The sequence below is a fragment of the Helicoverpa zea genome, chromosome 12, assembly GCF_022581195.2.
Source record: "Helicoverpa zea isolate HzStark_Cry1AcR chromosome 12, ilHelZeax1.1, whole genome shotgun sequence".
Classification (NCBI taxonomy): domain Eukaryota; kingdom Metazoa; phylum Arthropoda; class Insecta; order Lepidoptera; family Noctuidae; genus Helicoverpa; species Helicoverpa zea.
The window spans coordinates 11919857-11935619 of NC_061463.1; the positions used below are offsets into that span (position 1 = coordinate 11919857).

At 37.5% G+C, this 15763-nt stretch overlaps 3 protein-coding genes across 4 annotated transcripts in view; 2 read left to right on the forward strand and 1 right to left on the reverse strand.

Annotated features, from left to right (window-relative positions):
- LOC124635242 (protein trapped in endoderm-1) overlaps positions 1-1618 on the reverse strand; it is a 44114-nt gene extending 42496 nt beyond the window's left edge. For both annotated transcript variants that reach the window (XM_047171098.1, XM_047171097.1), the window contains exon 1: positions 1481-1618. The gene's annotated coding sequence lies outside the window, so the exon portion shown is untranslated. The remainder of the gene's footprint in view (positions 1-1480) is intronic.
- Positions 1619-3816: 2198 nt separating this feature from the next.
- On the forward strand, positions 3817-10800 carry LOC124635273 (threonylcarbamoyladenosine tRNA methylthiotransferase). Its single transcript, XM_047171139.1, has 8 exons — positions 3817-4030; positions 4407-4581; positions 4901-5058; positions 5320-5586; positions 6233-6398; positions 7625-7732; positions 9748-9913; positions 10354-10800. Exons 1-8 carry the CDS (start codon positions 3853-3855, stop codon positions 10765-10767), a joined length of 1632 nt encoding a protein of 543 aa, XP_047027095.1. The 5' UTR covers positions 3817-3852; the 3' UTR covers positions 10768-10800.
- A 960-nt stretch (positions 10801-11760) lies between these two features.
- Positions 11761-15757, forward strand: LOC124634980 (xylose isomerase-like). Its single transcript, XM_047170690.1, has 8 exons — positions 11761-11956; positions 12581-12727; positions 13015-13294; positions 13524-13964; positions 14053-14146; positions 14419-14583; positions 14912-14997; positions 15421-15757. The coding sequence occupies exons 1-8, from the start codon at positions 11878-11880 to the stop codon at positions 15512-15514; spliced, it is 1386 nt and encodes a 461-aa protein (XP_047026646.1). The 5' UTR covers positions 11761-11877; the 3' UTR covers positions 15515-15757.
- The last annotated feature ends 6 nt before the right edge of the window (positions 15758-15763 follow it).

Consider the following 15763-nt stretch of genomic DNA (forward strand, 5'->3'; position numbering starts at 1 on the left):
AGGAGTCCGTAACGACCTTCAAACGCAATAACTACACGCGGGCAAAAATGTAGACGTAAATAAAACATTAATTTAAATGATCGAGACTTAGTGGAGCTCGCAATGTTTCGAAATAGAACAAATAGTTTGTTTAGCCGAATGCCTCGCTAGGCATGTGTAGCGTTGGGCTGGTTTTTACTTCTATACGTTTTACGGATCACTAACTCTCTAGCTAAACTAAATCCTGGAAGAACTAGGGTTGCCTCGACACTCCCAGTTCTGATTGACATGTTTATTTGCGTTCTAAGATAAATGTTTGGATGTATTCCACTAGTATTGAACAAATAAACAACACTTTAGAATTTATCAACAACGCGCTTTTTACTGAAAATATTAGAAAAATGCAGAATTCTTTGTCTTGCTCTAAATTAGTCACATCATTTTCAAGTGTTGCCATTCCAATTATTAATTTTCCCCAAAAGATACACGTAAGTGTATTCCTAGAATTGTGTATGTGTGCGTAACAGCCCTACCTTTACCTACCTACGTCATCAAATCCATTATCAGTGTCAGTTATTGCGGTTTTATTGACTTTCCATTTTCGTTTGGCTGATGGTTTATCAATTTTTCAAACAAATCATGAATTGGACATGAATTTCTATGCGTTTGCGCACTAACTAAGATGCATAAATTTAGGACTGTCCTAAATGATAATTACGTGAAAACGCATTAAACTCTTTGTTATTTTATTACTTTACTACGCCATTATGTTTTAAAGATTACTTGGTTCTCTCTAAGAATTTCTACAACGTAAGTAGGGACCTAAATAAGCACCTACCTACAAACATTTCTAATTTCTTCTAGCGTGGGAAAACACAGATTGCAATGTAAGTGATCGCGCACATTATTTTCCAATTTGTATCGTCGTATTTCCAAATAAAAAAAAAGCTTCGATACCTAAGTAATTTATATCTACATATCTTAATACCAACTATATAAAAGTAATAGACATTTCCATAGCAGTACTATTCTGTCGATTTTTCTGTGTAAAATATTTTTCACATCTACCCACTCTAGAAGCAATCGCTTATTTTATTTTGTTTACATTTCCTTGGCGCATGAAAAATGAACGGTTTCTTACGTATTTCCGGAAGTATGTAAACGTATAATATTCATCATACACAAATATAAAACGTTTATCAAGAAAAAAATCGTTACACGTGAATTAAATCCAGAGTTATTTACAAATAGTTCCTATCTAATAATTGATCGTTTAGCAAATTCAATTTGAAGTTATTGACAAAATACCTCATTCTGGTTAAATATTTACTCAACACTTAACTCACCAAATATTAATTCTAAAATCTATTATTAATTCTAAATGTTTGGGTTTACGAATTTATTAAGTTGGACTTTACTTCGCAATTAAATTGAACTTACGTACAAAGATTATCGCTAACTTTATAAAAATTACTTCCATAAAATAATAAACAAAACTTACCAATTCGATTTTCAAAACAGTGTTGTTCCACAAAAGTCCACAAACACGATAAAGTTTCACACAACGTCACACAGACCGGCAGCTGTCACACGGAACGTATCGCGTCGGCCGCGCTCGCGCTTCTGCCACCCGACTGCCGACCGCTCGCGAGCTATCCCGCGCAAACGTCCGGAGAAAGGAGAACTTATTCACCGCTCCGCTGCACCCAACTTCGAAAGGGGTTCTTAATTTCATAAAATTAACCTAAAACAACCACTAAATAGTCAAGAGATTGTAGGTAAATTATAGTTCGGCCATTCAGAGAATGCGTTCCTGACACGTCGCGATTGAACTGACGACGTAACTTTGCAATGGCGTTGCAGTTACGATAAAAATATTTTTGCTGGTTGTTTACCGTTTTAACAATTGAGGAGCATTAAAACAACATTATTATATCAATAATCAATGAATGTAGTTACGTCGTCAGTTCAATCGCGACGTGTCAGGAACGCATTCTCTGAATGGCCGAACTATAGCTACGGTATTTTTTGCTCTCAATACATTCATATTTACACACCGTAACTATGATCTAATCAGCAAATTAAAACGGCAATAAAATGGGAAATTAACGAGATTATCTTTATGTGTAGTTATTAACTGTAGTTGTAGGTTGCAATGAAATTCGGTAATTATAGTTCGGCCATTCAGAGAATGCGTTCCTGACACGTCGCGATTGAACTGACGACGTAATAACATTCATTGATTATTGATATAATAATGTTGTTTTAATGCTCCTCAATTGTTAAAACGGTAAACAACCAGCAAAAATATTTTTATCGTAACTGCAACGCCATTGCAAAGTTACGTCGTCAGTTCAATCGCGACGTGTCAGGAACGCATTCTCTGAATGGCCGAACTATAATGACCAGTGATTTACGATCTGGCTTAATTTTGAGGAAGTGAGTTTGTGAAAAAACTAGATAATGACGATTTTAAAGTGTAGGTTTTGCTAGGTATTTGAATGTCTAGTTTCCCTTATTAGAGTAAGCTTTATATTGATCAAATCGATTGTAAAATCGGCTGCCTTGGCAGATAAATGGCGCCAAAACCCGCAGGTACGTATGCCACCGCTATTACGACGACAGCTGCACCGTCTACGACCCATTGTCACTATTGTAATGTTTACAACCGCACCAATTACAACAGATTTTAACCCGTATCAGTTCGCAATAAGAACTATTATCGCTAATAACGACTCTATTTAATGTTAACATGGCTATAATAATGTGCTATTATTAATCGGAAGTGTAGATTTTTATTGGGGTTTCATTGAAATGAGATTTCTATAAGACAGCAATAAGTATCTTGACACCTATTTTTGGTCAGTTATTCAACTTTAAATATGATATAAACATTAATTAAAAGCCATGATTAATGACGTATTATTGTTTAGTTTGACCACGTCTTTGTTACTTCGAAGTTAACTTTTGGCAAACCTGTCTAATTATCATGATCATAAAAATGCAATAAAGTTTTGATGTAGGTAAGTATGTACTTACATACGTGCGTGCTTTGTTTTTCTCATTAAGTTTTGGCTAACCAGCTACCAGCCCACTAGCCCCTTGATAGTCTGAGTATATTGGTATCTAGGACTCATGTATTTTTAGCAAACAATAAAAAATACGCCAAGATTTTCGAAAGTAAATTTAATTTAATTATAACGTTACTAAATTAATACAAACGTACCTACCCATGTAAAACAAACATACATTTTTAGGCGCCTCGAATAGCAAAAGGCTGTCACTGTACAAGACGTATGTAGGTGAAAACAGTTATTGAATAGGAACTACGCCTATTACTTTTGAAAGTAATTATCCACGTCTATATTTTAATGAGTGTATGTAAAAAATAATTTTACATAGACTGGAAGCCGACCCCAACATATTTGGGAAAAGGCTCGGGAGATGATGATGTAAAAAAATAATTTGACACATATTAAATGAAAAATAATGTAGCGGTGACATAGTTTAAAACATTTATCCGTCCTCCCTTTGTGTACTTTTGGTAGATGTAGCTAGAGGGTATGTACCCTTATTATAGTACTCTGTGGTATGTACGGTGACAGCGTCTCTGATTTTTCAGAGTTGACTAGTCTTTTGCTAAATTGTATTGGGGTCAGATTCCAGTTTAACTGGAAGTGTGGCAGTGGAGCTGCATCCGGATTATCATTTCTAGGACATTGCTTTACATGGAGCGACTGTCAATCTCACCTCCTTTATGCGACACTTAACAGCTTTACAAATTCTGGTAAAATGAAACGTGAGTTTAAATAATCTGTGACTCTTGCACATTAGCTGTCAAATGTCAAAGAATTGTCAAAACAAAGTTCCAAAATGCCAGGTGTTTGTGATGAAATTATAGACGATATTGAAGATTTAATATCTTCGCAAGACATTACGCCAAAAGAAAGATACTCTAGCAGGAAAACCGTGAGCGTCCGGTCAAGGAAGCGTGACAACAAGAATGATTCCGAACCTGTAGAAAAGGTTATTTTGGAGAGTGTCGTGCCAGGTATAACCTTAAAATTGTGTTTATATTAATTTAAACATTGTAATTATAGTCCTGCTACCGAAAAGTTTTGTCTTAAGTTACGTCTGAAGTCTAAAGGCATGAATATGAACTCAAATTGGAAGCTTTTTCCATCTCACATAATATTTTTACTAGGGTTTGGCACTGTAGTTTCAAGAACTTCGTTACTCTAGTATTTCTATCCCAGTATCGAAGTTTTTTTTTTACATCGCCCCTAAGACGACCCACTGACTGACAGTAGCCCAGAAAACGTGTCCCAAATTTGTTGGCTTTTATTACTTATCTACACGAATTTTTTTCATAACATTAATAGACATATAAAAAGTTACTAACATTAATTTTTTAAAACTTTGACCAGGCACACAAACAATCTACGTGAAGACATGGGGGTGTGCGCACAACAACTCAGACTCAGAGTACATGGCCGGACTACTGGCTGCCCACGGCTACCGCCTGACGGAGGACAAATTTGATGCTCAGCTGTGGCTGCTCAACTCTTGTACTGTTAAGAGCCCCGCTGAGGATCATTTCAAGTTAGTATTGCAAGAATTATGGAGATTAGTTGTGGGATTATATTTAATGCCAGTTCCTACTAATATGGTTATTTTTGTAATGGTAAAACGAGATGAGTTGTAAGATTTACATACTGCCAGTTAGTTACCTTATATTTTCTGTAAGTACTAGAGTCTTCTTTTTTCATTTTGTGTGAAGTTTTGCATATCAAAAAACATCTTCTTTTATCCTGTATTTGACTTGAAATAAAGGCTATATTGTATTCAGAGGTGATCAACCTCTAATGGCCTGTCTTAAAAACCATCACTGGTGATGTCTCTTAGTTTATTACTTTTTCAGAAATGAGATAGAGCTAGGCCAAAGTCGTGGTATCCACGTGATAGTGGCAGGGTGTGTGCCACAGGGAGCGCCTCGTGCTAACTACCTGATGGGGCTCAGTGTGGTTGGTGTGCAGCAGATAGACAGGATTGTTGAGATTGTGGAGGAAACACTTAAAGGTATGTTAGTGTCAACTGTACATAATTGCTGCCAGTTGAACAATTTGTAGCAAAATTTGAACTTATATGAGCTTTGCACTTAGCAAAAAAAAAAAAAAACAACTTGATAAAATATACATTAAAAAATAAAGTTGCTTTACCCGATTCCTAAAATTAGGAAAGATTAAATTCAAATAGTTATTTTAGTTTAAGAGTTTTATTCAAAACTTAATCACTAGTATTTTAATCTTATCTTATATCTTAATCGCTAAATAATTTCAGGCCACACAGTCCGTCTCTTCGGTCAAAAAAAGACAAGCGAGGGACGAAAAGCAGGTGGAGCTTCCTTACTCCTCCCCAAGGTCAGGAAGAACCCCCTCGTAGAGATCATCTCCATCAACACGGGTTGTCTCAACCAGTGCACGTATTGTAAGACCAAGCATGCCCGAGGAGAGCTGGGCAGTTACCCGCCCGAGGAAATTGTGGAGAGAGCCCGACAGTCCTTTACTGAGGGTGTCTGCGAGATTTGGTTGACTAGTGAAGATACTGGTGAGTTTTCTTTGTTTCTTGATAATATAACTGATATTTATTTCCATGAATAGGTTTACAAACACTTTAATACGTTTTTGTTTTCAACAACATGCGGTTGATATTTCGTACCTTAATAAATTGAGGTAAAAAAATCTTTAAAAACAAGTTTTTATTTAAATGCTTTTAGTTAAAAAGAAAAAAAAAATTTAACTGTAACTTTACTGTCAACTTATAACGACATTTCAAATTAAACATATTTGACACAATTTATACGTTTTAAAAGCTTGTCGCGAGATTTAAGTACTCGTATTTGCTTTCTTAGTAAAATCTTGATGAATCAATGAGTGCCTTAAAATTGAGTTGTAAAATTCCACCCGAACACACATAGTTACATACATACATACATTGCAAGTTAAATAAAAGCTTGTAAAAAGATACACTGAAACGAACCCGTCGCGCGTCGTGTTAAGGTTTCATTTTTCTTTTTTTTTTTAATAAAACAAAAGTTATTTATAAGTTGATACAGACTGTTTGATAGCCCATTTATCGAGGAGGGCTATGGGATACCTCATTATCCAGTTGCACCGAGTACTTTTCGCGGGAGGTGGGTGAAACCGGAATATTATTTTCCTATATTTTTGTCACATATAATTCTTCTTCCCAGGCACATACGGTCGTGACATCGGCACATCTCTCCCGGCGCTGCTTTGGCAGCTAGTGGAAGTGATCCCTGAAGGCTGTCGGCTGCGGCTCGGCATGACCAACCCGCCGTACATACTGGAGCATCTCGCTGAAGTCGCCAAGATCATGCATCATCCTAGGGTTTATAAGTAAGTATAGTAGTTTATCAAGTTAGTAGTATAGTTATCCCACTTCACTACATAGTATAAGGCTGCGTTCAGACATGCGGGAATCGTGCGTTTACGAATCGCGCGGTTTGAAACCGCAAAATTGTGATGCTATTCAGACACACGCGGTTAGTATGCGATTTCGTGCGTGTTAGCGTCAGTTTCAAAATGGAGGTCGACGAAGAAGTGTGTTTACTGTGGTTGCTCCTTAAAAAAAAGAAAAGAAAAAGGCGGTATTGGGTGCATCCAATATTACGTGACCGACTAGTACATGGTCAGTATTTTTTTTTCCACCGTGTCTTCGCAATTTCCAAATATCTCCACCAACTCTTGCCAAGCTCGGTTCTTGATAATTTTATTTGAGTTATCATGACACTGAATGTCCCATATTGCAGGTCTCTTCTCCACCTCGTCAATAAATAGTTCAGTGTCGAAACGATCCATGGCGAGCTCACGAGCAGTGACGTGCTCACCGCGCGGTATCCGCAACGCAACTGAACGCGAAGTAAAGACTCCATAGTAATAGAAACGCGCGGGAGCAGCGCGATTCTACTTTCTGGCGGTTGGGTTGCGGTAACCGCGCGGCTTGATTAACCGCGCGGTTATGTCTGAACGATTACTAACTAACACATATAAACAAGATCCGCGCGATTTCCATGCGATTCTATAATCGCGCGGTTCCCGTCGTGTCTGAACTAGCGCTAAAACAAAGTCGCTTTCTCTGTCCGTATATCCCTATATTGTATACTAGCCGTTTTCCCGCGGTTTCACCCGCGTTCCGTGGAAGCTACTATCCGCACCGGGATAAAATATAGCCTATATTACTTGCAAGATAATATAGCTTTCTAATGGTGAAAGAATATTTAAAATCGGTCCAGTAGTTTATGAGTTTATCCATTACAACCAAACAAACAAAGTTTTCCTCTTTATAATATTAGTATAGATAGGCTATATACATAGACCCGCCCCGGCCTCGCATGGGTTCGATGCTGATACTAAATACACTAGAGGAAAAGAAAAATGTTATTATAGACATAACCTTTCCTCTTGAAACACTCTATTTGGTAGAACATCGGTTGCGTAGTTTTGAAGATTTAAGCGTACAAAGGGACATAGGTATATAGTGACAGAGAAAGCGACTTTGTTTTATATTATGTAGTGATGTATTAGATGTAACTAAGTATAGTTTTTGAATTATGTTTGTGCAGATTCCTACACGTGCCGGTGCAGTCGGGCAGTGATCAAGTGCTCTCTGACATGAAGAGAGAGTACACAAGAGCAGACTTCGAGAAAGTCGTCGACTTCCTCAGAGAAAAGTCAGTGTAACAATTTAAACATTGCTTTAATTCACTTCTTCATATCATACTAGCTGTTTTCCCGCGGTATCACCCGCGTCCCGTAGGAGCTATTGCCCGCACCGGGATAAAATATAGCCTATGTTACTCGCAGATAATATAGCTTTCTAATGGTGAAAGAATATTTATAATCGGTCCAGTAGTTTTTGAGTTTATCCATTACAACCAAACAAACAAACAAAGTTTTCCTCTTTATAATATTAGTATAGATATTGCATTTCATAATGTATGTTAGGTGGAAAATATAAAATGATAGTCACAATTATGGACCCTGATGGGCAGAGCAACATAATTAGAAGAGAGGAAGGCGTTTAATGTAAGATAGTAAGTAGGTAGGTATTAGTAAGATGTATGTTCTAAATAATCAATTTTATAGGTTTAGGACAATAACTACCTCCCGCACCTGGATAAAAATTTGCCTATATCCTAATCTATCCTTCCTCAAGTTCGAGGCTGTTGTTTACCAAATTTCATTTAAATCAGTTCAGCAGGTTTTACGTAAAAGCGGGACAGAAAACGTATTCCACCATTTTTCCAATAAATTGAAAATTGATAAATGAAGAACCGCTTGACCGTTTTTGTACAAACTTCACATAAACCATCTACTAAATAGTCCTCAGTAGTAGTAAATTCGGTAATTTCTCAAATTAATTATACTCCGACGGGTTCACTCAGTGACACAATCCCCGTGGAGTATGTCAAAAAATTGAAATTTGATTAGTTGTGGGATTGTACGCGAAGGGAGAAAGGCTTAATTTATGCTGAACTACTTCCAAAGACCTTAAACGAGACGGCGAGGTTATGTTGGGAGAAGTAACGAAACCATAGCGCGATGCAATTTGACGCCAACGCCATCTATCGAGCCACGTGGTCAACTAGCGTAGCTTTCAGAATATGGTGTTATTTTTTGTTTACCAGGTACAAAAAGGGGTGTGAGTGTATGAGTGTGATTGTTGTGTTTGTCTGTGGTAACGTAGCGCTTAAACGGTTAAAAGCTGTTTTTTATGCAAGTCTGGTTTTATGGATCTCTTGTTCTGAATGTTTGAAGCTCTGGAAGAATTTTGGTTTCACTTTTAATTTTTAATACATGTTGACATTGCAAGCGTTAGTCCCATTTGGGCGCCAAAACCATGTTAGGTCCCACGTGGGCGCCAAGTGATACGCAAATTTTATACAGCAGTTGAAAGCTTATAAAGTAAACGCCAAAAAAATAACCTAACTCAATATATTTTTATTGACAGTCGTATCCTCCTTTATACAGGAATGAATTTTATCCAGTGCGCAAACTTTGTCAACTTATAGTTAAATAAGTTTTATAGATACGTATATTTTTATTTTGTAGTGTTTTAGTACAAAAAAGAAAAGTTATTGACATCAAAAGATGTTTATTTTGTAACCGATAGTACGGTCACAGTCGTCATAGTATGCACGGCGGCAACGCGAAACCGGTTTACTGACGGAGCTCCGCTCGGCGCGCGTAAGAATATGTAGTTGGTATCCATATTTTGCTGATTTTAGGGCGAACAAAAGAATGAAAAAAAATTTTTACTGATGATGCAGATAGGTTCTGTTAACGATTCTGGACCACCAGTTTTTTTTTTGCGCAGTGCTTAAAATTCATTCCTGTATAATCTGCATTATATCAATACGGACCAATTTTATATAACAGTAATCGTTTATTTCGTACAGGAGATAAGACATGGAACATCAAAGTATATTTAAGGGTTAGGCCATACCCTTTCTTCCGTATGAGATGAATAATTACTGTCATAGAAAAAGTCTTCTTTATTGATATAATTAACGCTAACCATATATTAAACATATTTCACCTTATTATAAAACGTAGTTTAAAAAAGTACCAGCTTTAAACTACCGTCCCGAACAAAGTTAGTGGACTAAACCTATTATATACTTACGAGTACTTCTTAAAACCACGTTTCATAAAAAGGTGGATTGTCATTTAAACCTTTTCCCAGGGTACCAGGCATCACGATAGCCACGGACATAATCTGCGGCTTCCCCGGCGAGACGGACGCGGACTTCGAGGCCACCTACTCATTGTGTGACAAGTATCGCTTCCCCTCGCTCTTCATCAACCAGTTCTTCGCCAGACCTGGCACGCCGGCTGCTAAGATGACTAAGGTAAAGGTTTTTGTTGGTTTTTAAGGAGCTTTTAGAGGAAAACTGTGTTTAGAACGTAATATGAGTCTTTTTGAAGGAAAACTGTGTTTAGAACGTAATATGAGTTCTGGTGATTTTAGAAAGTAAAATATCGGTCAATTGCTAAGTTCATGGTAATTTTTTTGTAAATTAAAAGAATAAGAATGTCTGATAAATCAGTCTTGTCATGGAGTATCGGGTTGCCCGGGTAACTGGGTTGAGAAGGTCAGATAGGTAGTCCCTCCATTTAAAACACTGGTTTCAACACTCAGCTGATTTCGATTAGATGAAGTTAAATAATAATCTTTTCTACTATATTCTAAAAAGAGTAGGCACATGATGATGACTGTAGAAAACATTGTCGAATTACTGCAGAGCAGTTGATATGCGAAATGATTTCTATTCTAAATTTCTTGTTACAGGTCCCAGCACAAGAAGTAAAGAAACGCACAAAGAAGCTGTCAGAACTATTCCGCTCGTACGAGCCGTATGGCCACAAAGTCGGCGACATTTACGAAGTACTCGTCACAGACATATCCCACGACAAAAACTATTTCGTGGCCCACAATGAATTCTACGAGCAAGTTCTAGTACCCAAAGAAGAAAAATATATGGGAAAGATGTTAACTGTGAAAATTACTAGCGCGAGTAAATTCTCCATGATGGGAGAGCCCATAGACAAACCCAAGATGGCGGGTTTGACAGCGCCATTGAAGAAAGGCGTTGTCTCTGGTATTACTGAAGTGGAAAATGTGAAAGTCGGTAGTAAAGTTCCGATACCAATAATAATGCTATTAGCTGCTGTTATTTTTAGGCTGATCTGGATATTTTTATAGTCATGTATAAAGAAATATATAGATTTAAGGATATTGAAGTGTTTTGTTTTGTTTCTATCATATTTTGATCCCTTTTACACAGTAACCACAACCGAATTAAAATTATTGTTTTGTTGAGCAATAACTTACACGAGCTATTTTATGACATATTGCAAGAAGCTACATCCACTGATCTCTTAGCAACAATAAAGAAAGATCTCTTGATAACTTAAACGACTACTTCTGGCACTTCTGCTTACCCCCTTTACCTAACAAGCGTAATAACCACACAACAATACAAAAATTCTCTTATAACAAACATAAAAGTATAAAACACAACATAAGTAGTATGTAACAAAAGAGTTGGCATCCAGTTGTGACAAAGGGACACTACGGGCCGCTGCGCCCATTCATCATATGTTATATAAGCCGCGGCGATGTAATTGTTTGTCTGTCTGTCGTCCTACTGGGAGCGGGACGCTGTAATAGTAGTAATATATTGCGGTAAGTAGGTTTTGGAAATACATATATAGAATTAATGCTTGCTAAAAAGTATCTGGAATTTTTAGAATCAGTTTTTTATTTTTTTTTATTTGTCAAACATAGGTGTATTGCATAAGGATCTTATTATTTTATTAAGTGTGAAGATGTGAAGGTAAGGTACAAATATTAAAATACAATCTAAGAAATGTTATACTGAGAAAGTAGGTTCTTCAATTAGAAAACACAAAATCAAACTCTTGTAAAAACAATATTTTATCGTTAAAATGTTGAACCGATATATACTTACATTGAAATAAAAGGAAATAGATTGAGAATTGGGAGGAAATAGGAATTGCGGTGTATGTATAATGTTTATTTACGATGCGTATAAAACCGCGGGAAATTGCGTGGATATAGTCCATAAAGTTCACTCAGACGAGCGAATCGAATCTATCAAGGATAAAGTTTGACTCATAGTACCTAACTGAATACAAAATGATAAGCGCTTAGGTATGTTTTTTATTTATTTGCTTATTCTATTTAGTTTTTATTTGAACTCAAAGTTGTTTAGTAGTTGATTGCGTATTGCACTTCGATCTGTTAAATATGTAATTTTAAATTAACCTGTTGTAGTGAAAAATTATTGTCATGTCGACTTACAACCAGCCGACTGCCAAAAGGCAGAAAGTGCGAGAGCCCAGAGCCGACAACGTTGATTATTTTCAAGGTGCGTATCTTACCCATGTCTTAGGTGTCCTTGGTACTTAAGCTTTTCTTTTGACGAAAATATATAGACACTAACAGCCAGTTTCTTCATCAAAAGTTAAAGCCAAAGTAAAAGTCAAAGTAATGACTAAAGTTAAAGTAACGGTTAAATTCAATTTTTCTATGAATTTTGCTGTCACTTTAGCCTTGAAAAAACGAATTTGACCGTTACTTTAACTTTAGACATTACTTTAACTTTAACTTTTGATGAAAAAACTGGCCGTAAGTTGCAAGGTCTCTCTCGAGCATGGCTACACATTTTTAACTGTTTTTGTTACAACCAGTTCCCCTTTGCTTCTTCGCTAAGACATCGTCACGAGGTTTCATTTATTAATCTAGGGTCACGAGTGCTCCTTGTAGAGAAAGGTAGTGGCCAGATATCAGGGAGTTTGTCAACCAGTATTACCAAGAGGTGTTGGCTTACGGCTGTCTATGACGTGACCATACCTACCTCCTTTAAGTAAAACACTGATACTGCGCCGTGCCTTATCCTATTAAGTTGCAAATAGATACCAAGATGCTGTACCCAACATGTTGGATGATGAAGAGGATGTATTCATTCTTAATATATTGACGCTTTTTGCAGGCATAGAGAAGATCTCGTACAACAACATGGCGGCTGCGTCAGAAAGCGGCTGCTACCGCTACTACAGCAGCGGCGAGCGCGTGCACTCGCGCGCCATGGACGACTGGCTCAAGTGCAGCCTGCCGCTCGCTCACTGCACCCGCACTGGTGAGATATACTCAGCTATAGAGCAGACCTCGTACAACAACATGGCGGCTGCATCACAATGTCTGTACCATAATCCATCTTGTGAGAATGTCTGAGGAGATCCTTAGTTCTTCTTTGAGGTGAAAAGGTAAAAACTTACCTTCTTCGAATTACCAACCTTATGATATGTTCGCACCAGTCTGAATCACTACTACTCTTTTCCCTGTATCTTTCATCTTCCTCTCTGCAATTTTTTTAATCCGTTAGGTACCTACTTACATAAACAATAACATTCCATAATTTCTCAGGCTCAGACATATGCGGTCGTCCAACGCACTCCCGACCCTGGGACGACGGCACAGACACCCTGGACAACCACAAACGCCACATCAAAGCCTTGTTCGAACTCTGCAGCAAACTGGGAGTTAAATACTGGACCGCTTTCGATACAGACTTGGTTCCATATACGGAGAACTGGGAAGAGAGTAAGGCTCATTGGGACGATGTGACGGAGTACATACAGGAGTTGATGCAGAGGTACCACGTCAAGTTGATGTGGTTGGCGCCTGATCTTCATTCTCATGCCAGGTAGGATTGCTTTCTTTTGGGTATTTATTTAAATATGGGGATATTGGGTCTTTTTGATGGTAAAATGGAATGGATGATGGAATAAGATTTGGGCTATTATCTAGTCTGATACCTCAAAATCTTTGAAGGTGCTTATAAGCAAACATATTTGGAACGAGAAAGAAATTGAAAGAGTTTGTTTCATCCATAGCACCACTGGGAAACTTATAGAATCTGTCTGTTGTTTCAGATATGTATCAGGTGCCTTCACAAGTAACGACGCAACCACATTTGCCCAGGCGGCCACACAGATCAAAAGGTGCCTAGAAGTGTCACAGCGATTGAACGCAGAATGTTTCCTAATATGGCCCTACAGAGAGGGATACCACACTCCCTTCCAAACAGACGTCGCAAGAGAAATAAAACTATTCGCGAAACTTCTAAAACTTACCGCAGAGTACAAAGATAGACTGAATTACAGATGCCAGCTACTAATAATGCCGTATTATAATAACTACCATAGTAGGAACTTTTGTGGAAACTGGCAACACCACCAATGGCGGGAAAGAGATTTGATTCATACGTATATGTGGGATGTTACGAGTTGTCTGTATTTGCTGAAGCATTATAATTTGGATAGATATTATAAAGTCGCTGTGGCACCTGGACATCATATGTATATGGCTAACGTGTAAGTTATTACTTTACTATCAAGGTTACCAAGTTAATTTTTCCCATTTGAACGGAGTTCTGTAAATGTTTTTATTCATCATTTTCAGCTACAATATGTTGGGAGCAGTGACAATTACAAGTGACTTTGACCACTATGATAGTAAGACCCTCACTCTGATGATGAAGTGTATCGTGGATCAGGTACTCTTGTCATTTCCAAAATATAGGTACTACTAATTCCTCAAACTACTGTTTAGTATAGTGATTCCATTTTAAAGGCTTGTATGCTGCTTATTATAGAACAATAGAAAATCAATTGTGTTTCGCGTGGATCCGCGCACCCACCGACATACAAAGGCCTCATTTTATTTTTAAATTGATTTTTTAAACAAAACGTCTTATCAAGATTGTTTACCTTTAGCTAAGTGCCTTCTCAAAATACAGTACACTTAACTATCTTCCCAATTCTCCAGGGTACAACGCCCCCTGGCGGCATAAACCTGAAACTGTCACCGCGTCGAGACAGCGATGTGCGCGAGCTCACCACTACATACGTCAAGTATATCGACGCGCTCGCTAAGGCGTTGAGAGTGGCTTGTACTCTTATAGCTGAGCAGATATTATCCAAACATTTGCAGGTAAGGGGGTCGCTTCTTGAAAACACTGGTACTCAGCTGCATCTGGTTAGACTGTAAGCCGACCCCAATTTTGTTGGAAAAAGGCCAGGCAGATGATGATGGTTGATCTTCCGGTGTAGTTTAAGAGTTACCGCGGCCCTGGTACATGAAGGGCTCCAGAGGCAATAGCGAGACAGAGGACATTTGATGATATCCCATCTGAAAAAAAAAAGCATTTGTAGATAAGGCCAGTGGCCAGTTGCATCAGACTATTGTCTGTTTCTATGGCTAAAACCTGGAATGTACATAGAACAGAAATAGTATCTGGAATTTTTGCTTTGTTTTACAGCAACGCTACGCCTCATACTACAGCGGGTTTGGTTCTCGAATCATTAGCAGCGACATCTCGATGGAGGAATGTGAAGAATACTATAAGTAAGAAACCTTTTTATTTTACTAACCTTAACAAATAAATCCAACAAAATAAAAAAAAAAAAAACAAATGCATATGTCTGAAGCACAGATATAGCTATGCCAGATAATTGATTTAAATTCTCATATACTACCCGTGCCGATAAAGAATGGGATTAGAAATCGCGACAGCTGTATTTACCTCTCGCTCATACAGTATAGCACATGTGCGAGAGTTGGATACAGCTGTCGCGATTTCTAATCCCATTCTTTATCGGCACGGGTTGTACATGCATATTTTTGCTACCGAGATATGTAAGAAGAAAACATCCAAAAATATAGATTTTCAACCTTATCACAGTACTGGTTTATGTTTAATGGTTAATGTTTGATTGTTTAAATTTGACGAAGGTTTTGTTTGTGCATTCATATATTTTATTTTTCTAGAAAAAACCAACCCCACGGCGACGTGCCATCTTCGAAATACGAGCACCTAGACATAGTGTTCCAGAGACATCTGGACGCCTGCGACCATATATGATACGATATTTATAACGACTTATATACCATGTGTGTCTGTTGTATTATCTACTTTATTGTGTACGAAATAAAGTTCAAAATGCTGTGTACTGTGGGAAGTATTTGTGTTTTAGTTATGTGGCTGTTATTTTGTAAAATATAGTAAGTGTTTGTGATGGTAATATTAAGTTATTGTGGGTAAATACGTGTGAATTGGTAAAAATAAAGACTCAAATTAAAATAAAACGACAAATAAATATTTAAATCTGTT